The 7,375-nt window shown below is 37.7% G+C and overlaps 1 protein-coding gene across 1 annotated transcript in view; it reads left to right on the top strand.

Annotated features, from left to right (window-relative positions):
* The window catches only part of LOC119425480 (tripeptidyl-peptidase 2-like), an 8,472-nt gene extending 1,097 nt beyond the window's left edge, over positions 1–7,375 (top strand). Inside the window, exons 2-8 of the mRNA XM_037693012.1 lie at positions 607–685; positions 4,639–4,790; positions 4,890–4,986; positions 5,068–5,198; positions 5,322–5,565; positions 6,828–6,947; positions 7,026–7,375. Of these exons, the coding sequence (XP_037548940.1) occupies positions 607–685; positions 4,639–4,790; positions 4,890–4,986; positions 5,068–5,198; positions 5,322–5,565; positions 6,828–6,947; positions 7,026–7,115 (913 nt within the window). The 3' untranslated portion in view covers positions 7,116–7,375. The remainder of the gene's footprint in view (positions 1–606; positions 686–4,638; positions 4,791–4,889; positions 4,987–5,067; positions 5,199–5,321; positions 5,566–6,827; positions 6,948–7,025) is intronic.

The following is a 7,375-nucleotide window of genomic DNA, read 5'->3' as shown; positions in this document are numbered from 1 at the left end:
TGGGAGAGCATTCCTATTTCTAAACTTGAGAAACTGGTCTCCTCTGTCCCCAGACGTCTGTTGAGTGTTGGAAGAAGAAGGGGGGATGCCACACAGTGGTAAAAATGGACTTGTCCCAACTTTTTTGGGATTTGTTGACGCCATGAAATTTGGAAACAACAGATTTTTCCCTTAAAATGATAAATTCTCTCAGTTTAAACTTTTGATCTGTGATTTGTGTTCTATTCTGAATAAAATATTAGATGTTGGTGCCTCCACATCATTGCATTCAGTTTTCATTCACAATTTGTTTAGTGTCCCAACTTTTTTGGAATCCGGTTTGTAGAACAAATATAATAAATTTTCCTTTTATGTAATTCACTGACCAAACCAAAGACAAAACTGTAATAAAAAAAATTAAAAAAGTACAATTCAATTCAAAAAATACTTATAAAAAAATAAAACCTACTTACTACTTATACATACTTAAAATACTTAAATACTTATGTTTACCTGCTCAGTACACTTCACTGTGGTTCTTGAATGTTAAGTATTCTGGTAAAGAAACTGAATTTTTGGAACTGAGACATATTTTTGTTGCTACTTTCTGTCTGTCCACTGTTTTAGGATCCCTAAAGGAACCAGTCCAGGATGCTACCTTTTAGGATCTCTTGTTGTGCCGAAAAGCGAGTATGGCAAGAAAGCTGTGAGTAACTTTTTAAAAATTTTTTTACATTTGCACCTTCACCGGTCAGTTCTCCTCTTCAGGACATTGTCATGCTGGAATTTACCTTTAATCTAACAAACCAAAGGATAAAGTTTGCACTTAATAACCTATTTGTTTGAATATCTGATCCCAGAAGTTAAAAAAAGATCCTTAGTTTGAGAGCTGATCAGTTTCTGTCTGCTTTTTTCAGTCGTACTGCAGAATCAGACTGATCAGTTTGATTTGTTGCCTCATAAATTAACACATTTTTCGTTCTCATTTTTTATGTTTTTATGTTTGCTTGTGCCTTAGTCCAGAAAAACAACTAGATGAGAAAATTGCCAGATGTTACTGCTTCAAATCTGGCTCCATCTGTTCAGTAAAGCACTGAATGTCTGTTTACACCTGGCATTAACGTGTTTTTGGTGTTGGGATGTGGCTGTTGATCACAGACCACGTTTGAACGCGTTTAGTCCTGAATCTGAATCTACATTGTAGCATAAATACAGATGTGCCCTGGCCTGCGTTCTTGCTCACCCGATGCACATGCGAGGGAGTGTCGGGCTTTCTATTACGATTTTTTTTTCTTCTGGTAATCGTATGAATAGACTCAATCGATTGTATTGCCAAAAGAAAACTTTGTTCAGCAACTCTTAAGTTAATTTCTGCTGCGGTTTTTTGAAAGAGATCTTTGTGGAGCGCTCTCTGGAGAACTTGTCCAGAGGACCTGACTGTTGTAGTTGGATTGATCTACCTGATTATTGAGCATGCATCAGGACACACTGTGTAGCGCTGTGGCAAAGCTTTAGCCTCGTTGGTCCAGGAGGTCGTTTGTTTTCATTTGGTTGGAAGGAGAAGAAATTAAGAATGAGCAGTAATTAAAAATAAATATATACAATCTAGTTAAAATGGAAAATTTTGATAAATTGGTGCAACTGTCAGGACTTTTCTTTTAAAGAATGGAACCTGGTTGTAATGTGCCAAGTTATTTTTCGTGCTTTTCCAGTCAAGATGCTTTTTTCAGCATAACGTCCACCCACCCTTTCAAAGAGGAGAAAAAAGAGGGTGAGGAACAACTCTGTGTCCCTAGCATCTTTCTGCCTTTATTTTGAAAGGATTATCAAGTGGAAACTGTGGTCACGGGTGACCTCAGGTTTACTGTCCCTGTTCCCCGTAGACAGGTGAAAATGAAGGACTATTAAGATAAAAATCCCCTCCTGATTATATGGAACAAGAAAGTTGGACATTCCAAGAAAAATCTAATCATTGCCTACAAATACGAGTTTAAAAATATATATATTATCGTTTGCCTAAAATGCTCATCCCTAACTGGAGTGGGATTTTTTTCACACCTGAAAAGACAAACGTTCTGAAGATAATTTTCTGGATTTTTTAATGTAAACAAATCAGATTCAGTTTAATAAAACCTATGGGTTTGAAATGAATTTGTTTAAAAAAAAAAAAAAATCTGTCAAAATACTATATCTTCATGACTCAGACAGATATTAATTATGAAACTGAATTTATCTGAACTTAAACTGAAATTATGAACTGAATTTTTATGAATTTTCATGTTTTTTGCAACACCAGTTTGATGAAACGATTCTTGTTTGTGGCTCACAACAGGTTGAATGTGGTGTAGGTAATAACCTGTTTGTTTACGTCAGTCTAAAATTGAGAAAACATGTCCGGAAGAAGGTTAATGCCGAGTGAGGAAAAACAATCGATTGACAAACCGCTTGATTATTAGTTCTAATGAACCAAAAAATGTTTTGGCCTCTAACCACATATTTACCAACTCAAGTCAGTATCTCACTGTGCTGCAACTGTTTGAGATAAGTTGGAGATTTAAAATTGAGAGGGGAAAATAAAATAAAATTTCCGTTGCAGTTTCAACTGAACTCTAATTCACCGAACAGGGACCGTGTATCACAAAGGATTTGTACCAGATTGTAGCTAAATGGTAAATGGACTGTACTTATATAGCGCCTTTCTGTCTAATTTCAAGATTAGCTCTCAGAACTCATTTCCAGGTGCATTATATTTAATTAACTGGAGTTCACTTTTCATTGCAGAATGGTGGAAGGAGAAAGACAAAGACAAAGTGAAGGACGTGATTAGTCCTGCCGCGATAAACAATAAATCAATTAATCGCTTGATAAATGAAAATTATCAACCTCATTTCCATTTATCGGTTTTATCGTTTCTTCGTGTCTTTCTCGTTCTACTGAAGACACTGGATGACAAAGCTCAACTCCAAAGCAGCTAAACTGAGAAGCTAAGCTACGGGCTAAGCTAACAAGCTGTCTTTGAGGAAAAAACCTCCGTCTTGTCAAAGCTCCAAAATTCACGGTTGAAACCCGTGCCTTCATCTAAAAAGTTATTTTTCTCTGCAAAAAGAAGCTGAGAACTTGTTTACTGATTTTATTTTTTTTTTTATTAAAAGCTTTATATAAAAAATGCTATGTTAAAGAGTTCAAACCACACAGAGAGTCCGCCATTTTGAGAACGGAAAAACAGGAATGAGAGACCGCCCATGTCACGTCAAGGGGCCTCCCTGCCATTTTTCTTAAAGAGACACGCTGCTCGCTCCCTCATAATCCATCCTTCGGTTCAAACAGTCTTATTCTGCCATCCAGTGGTCAAAACAAGTACTACACACAAACATTAACCAACATTTCTTCTCAAACAATATTATTGTTTATCGCAATAATTTCTGAGACAATTAATCGCCCAGCAAAATTTGTTATCGTGACAGGCCTAGACATGACATTTATTTATTTATTGACCTGTACATGTTTCCTGACGGAGGAGAACTCCTAGCAGATGTCAAACTACAACTTTAGTGCTCTAGAATTTATAAAAACTAAATGGAGGAATACAGTGAGGCTCTGCATTGAAATCCAAGTTAGGAGTAAACCACCAGTTAAGGTGTTAATTGGGTTTGAGGTGCTTGCTTCAACTCCATCGCCACACAAATTTCCTGAACATGTTCAAAACTCAAGTGACGAGACCTCAAGTGCCTTTGTGGCTCACGTGAGGAAACAGAGACCTCGCAAATGTTTGGAGATATTTGGAGACTCCCTCGAATGTCTGCAAACACAGCTCAGGGAGATGCATAATGAAAACATCAACAACAAAACTGGATCTTTATTTGCTCACTTCCATGTTTTATGTTCAGAACAAACACGTGATTATTTCTTTCTTTATTTATTTTGTCTCATCTTCACACCTCATCCATAGCTGTTTGTTTGTGGTCGTCCTTATGCCCCCAATGCATTAAAGTCAACAACAACAAAAAAACAAACGAGATTTGTTAGCTGTCATAATAACAAGCAGCACGTATTACAATACAGATGTTGATGACTGTACATTGTTGTGTCAGTACCAGGTGAATGAATCGACTCAGACTTTCTGAATCAGACCTAACCAAATGAAGACAGAGCGAATCCTTTATGGCTGGTGTTTTTCTTGTCTCTTCCTTACTGTGTGTTATTTTGACCACCAGGGGCAGGCTTCTGCAAAACGGCAAAGAAAGTTTCAAAAGGTACTGGATGAGCTAGAAACACCAAACAACAGAGCGCCCACTGCTCTCCTTCCATCAGGAATTGGCTGATTATTATTTACTTTAATTCATCTGTGTTTTTAATGTCAAAGCATGTCAATATTTCTGTTCTGAAATTACCAAATACTTGTTTTTATGGTGTAGTATTGTGTTATCTGGTGGTCAGGTCTTGCATTTCTTTAAATTACCGTTTTAAACCTTAGAACTGGGTAATAAAACTTATATTTTTTAACTTATTTAAGGAGCAAAACCTCAGAGTTTTGTGGTGTTAAGTTATGACAATGGAGGGAAAAGAGTGAGCCTTTGAGATGCTGAATTTGGGATTAGTTTAATCAACAATGTTCTTTCATCGACTTGTTCTTTTGTGCGTTTGTTTGTGTCTACCTAGGATACTGTTTCAGTCATCTACCACCTAATTCCTGCTCCCAACAAGTCGAAGAATGGTGGAAAGGAGAAGGACAAAGACGGAGACAAAGAGAAGGACGTGAAAGACGAGTTTGCAGAGGCCTTGAGAGATCTGAAGATTCAGTGGATGACGAAGTGAGCTCAGTTTTTCTCAGGATTTATTTATTAGATCCTTTAGTTTTTCACCTTTCAACTTAATTTCTTACTAACTAATCTGCCTGCTCGGTTCCTCAGGTTGGACTCCAGCACCGTCTATGATGAGCTGGTGGACAACTTCTCAGACTTCCTTCCACTGCACGTGCAAAGACTGCACCAGCTGGACTCAGAGAAGGTAAACTGCCAGGATTATAACTTAAAATTGAAATAAAAAAACGTGTTTGTTCACAGTTTTGCACTTTTTTTGTGTGTGAAGGAGCGCGTGAAACGTCTCAAAGAGGTGGTGTCGGCAGCAGACATCGTCATCTCCCACATCGATCAAACCGCCTTGGCTGTTTACCTCAGCATGAAGACGGACCCTCGACCAGAGGCCGCCTCTATCAAGACGTATGTACCACAGAGACGTTCTTGGTGCAGAAATGTTTGTGACGTTGGAACTAAGCTCTAGATGAAGCCATAATTTGATTTAGGCAGAAATGTGGACTGATGAATGAGCCTCCGGTCTTTCAGGGACATGGAGAAGCAGAAGTCATCTCTTCTGGACGCCCTGTGCAGGAAAGGCTGCGCTCTGGCCGACCAGCTCCTGGTGCCCCCCACGGCGCAGGACGACGCCAACGCTACGGGACAAACGGCAGCGGAGGAAGCTGGAGAGCAGATGTTCGTCAGTTCTGACGACGTCCTGCAGAACGTGGCGAAAACCCTCACAGATACTTTCTGGGAGGTGCAGAAGTGGGCGGAGCTAACTGACTCCAAGGTGACAACATTTAGAACACTTTTATTTCAGTCTGAATGCTGAGACAGCTGAAATGTGTTGAAGAAGCTAAAACTGAAGTGTCAAAGTTTGAACAAGCAGAACAGAAGCAAAAATGAGCAAAATCACAACTAAAAGCTAAAGTCAGTAAAACATTTGTTAAAAGCTCAAATTAGCTAAACCATAGCTAAAATCAACAAAAAATGTTTTTTAAACTATAATGAACAATACAGCAGCTAAAAGATGAAATTGGCAAAACTGTGGCTGAACCCTAAAATGAGCAAAACAGTAGCTAAAAGCAAGAAAATTGGCTAAATGGTAGCTAAAACTTAAAATTAGCTAAACAATTGCTAAAAGCTAAAATTAGCAAAAAGTAAAAGTATTAAAATCTAAGCTTAGAAAAACAGTATTACAAGCTAAAAGAAGCAATACAGCTGGTAATAGCTACAATTAGCTAAAATGTATCTAAAACCTAAAATAATAGCTAAACAGTGGCCAAAATTAGCGCACACAAAAAAAGCGTAACTTCATCTTAAAATGAGCAAAACAGCTAAAATTTGCAATACAGCAACTAAAAGTCTAAATTAGAAAATAACTATCCAAAAGCATAAATACTTGGCTAAACGGTAGCTAAAACACAAGATTATAAAAACCGAAGCTAAAAGCTACAATTAGAACCTCCGTAGCTGAAAGCGAAATCTAGCACATCTCAGAGCAAAAATAAAACATTAAAACTTAAAATATGATGGGGTTTTTTTTTCAATAAATCCTAAAGTTTGAAAAAAAGATAACCTGTAAATATTTTGAAGAAGTATAAACGTTACAAATACCATCAGTCATACTAACCATCTCCTGAATTGACTGTTTTGATATCTAAATTTAGATTTAGGTGAAGTTTGAATGCAGTAGCCATGAAGTTTTTATATCTAAATGGTTAAAATGGCTGAAGGTACAAAAACTCTGAAAACAGTCAGAAAAACATGACTGTCAGTAGTGGAGTATTCTGATGGGAATATATGTTTTAAAACGAATTGAGAGTTAATGGTATGTGCTGCGTTGTATGGTGTGTATACTGTGTGTGTGTGTGTATATATATATATATATATATATATATATATACATATACATATATATATATATATATATTTTTTTTTTTTGTCTTGTTTTATTTGCACAAATAAATCAATTTAGATAATGATACTAGATCATTTAGATGTAATAACTGAAAAAAAAAATTTTTCCACCCTTTTCCCCCCCTCGTTAAGGTTTTAATGTTTTCATACAAACACGCCGTGGCGAACAAGATGTTCGGCCGAGCCTTAAAGTACGCCTCCAAGATGGTCGAGGAGAAGCCGAGCAAAGAGAACATGAAGAACTGCATCCAGGTACGGTACTTGCTCCGTGTCGTGAGCGTTGTTCTTCACCTTCCCGTTGCTGAAATCACCTGTGTTTTGTTTTTTCAGCTCATGCGACACCTGGGATGGACGCACTGCTCCGCCTTCAGCGAGAACTGGCTCCCAGTCATGTACCCTGCAGACTACACACCGTTCTAGACAAAACACACACACGCGCACGCACGGTCGTACACAGCCCCGGATATCATGCCCCTCAGGAACTCATGGTCTGTGTGTCTGACCACAACCAGCTGCCTCCTGGGAGTTTTGTTTGATTTTATTTATGTGTTTTAGCGCCAAAATAAAAGTTTCTTTTACGGCGAGATGGTTGTGAAGCCAATCAAACCAGAGGTAACCTTCTTTATTCCCTTGAGTCCCAACAACAACAAAAATATGACGAGTTAAAATGTTTTAAAACA

Source organism: Nematolebias whitei, chromosome 2, assembly GCF_014905685.2.
Source record: "Nematolebias whitei isolate Nwh7 chromosome 2, NemWhi1, whole genome shotgun sequence".
NCBI lineage: Eukaryota > Metazoa > Chordata > Actinopteri > Cyprinodontiformes > Rivulidae > Nematolebias > Nematolebias whitei.
This window is presented reverse-complemented; position numbering and strand designations above follow the sequence as displayed.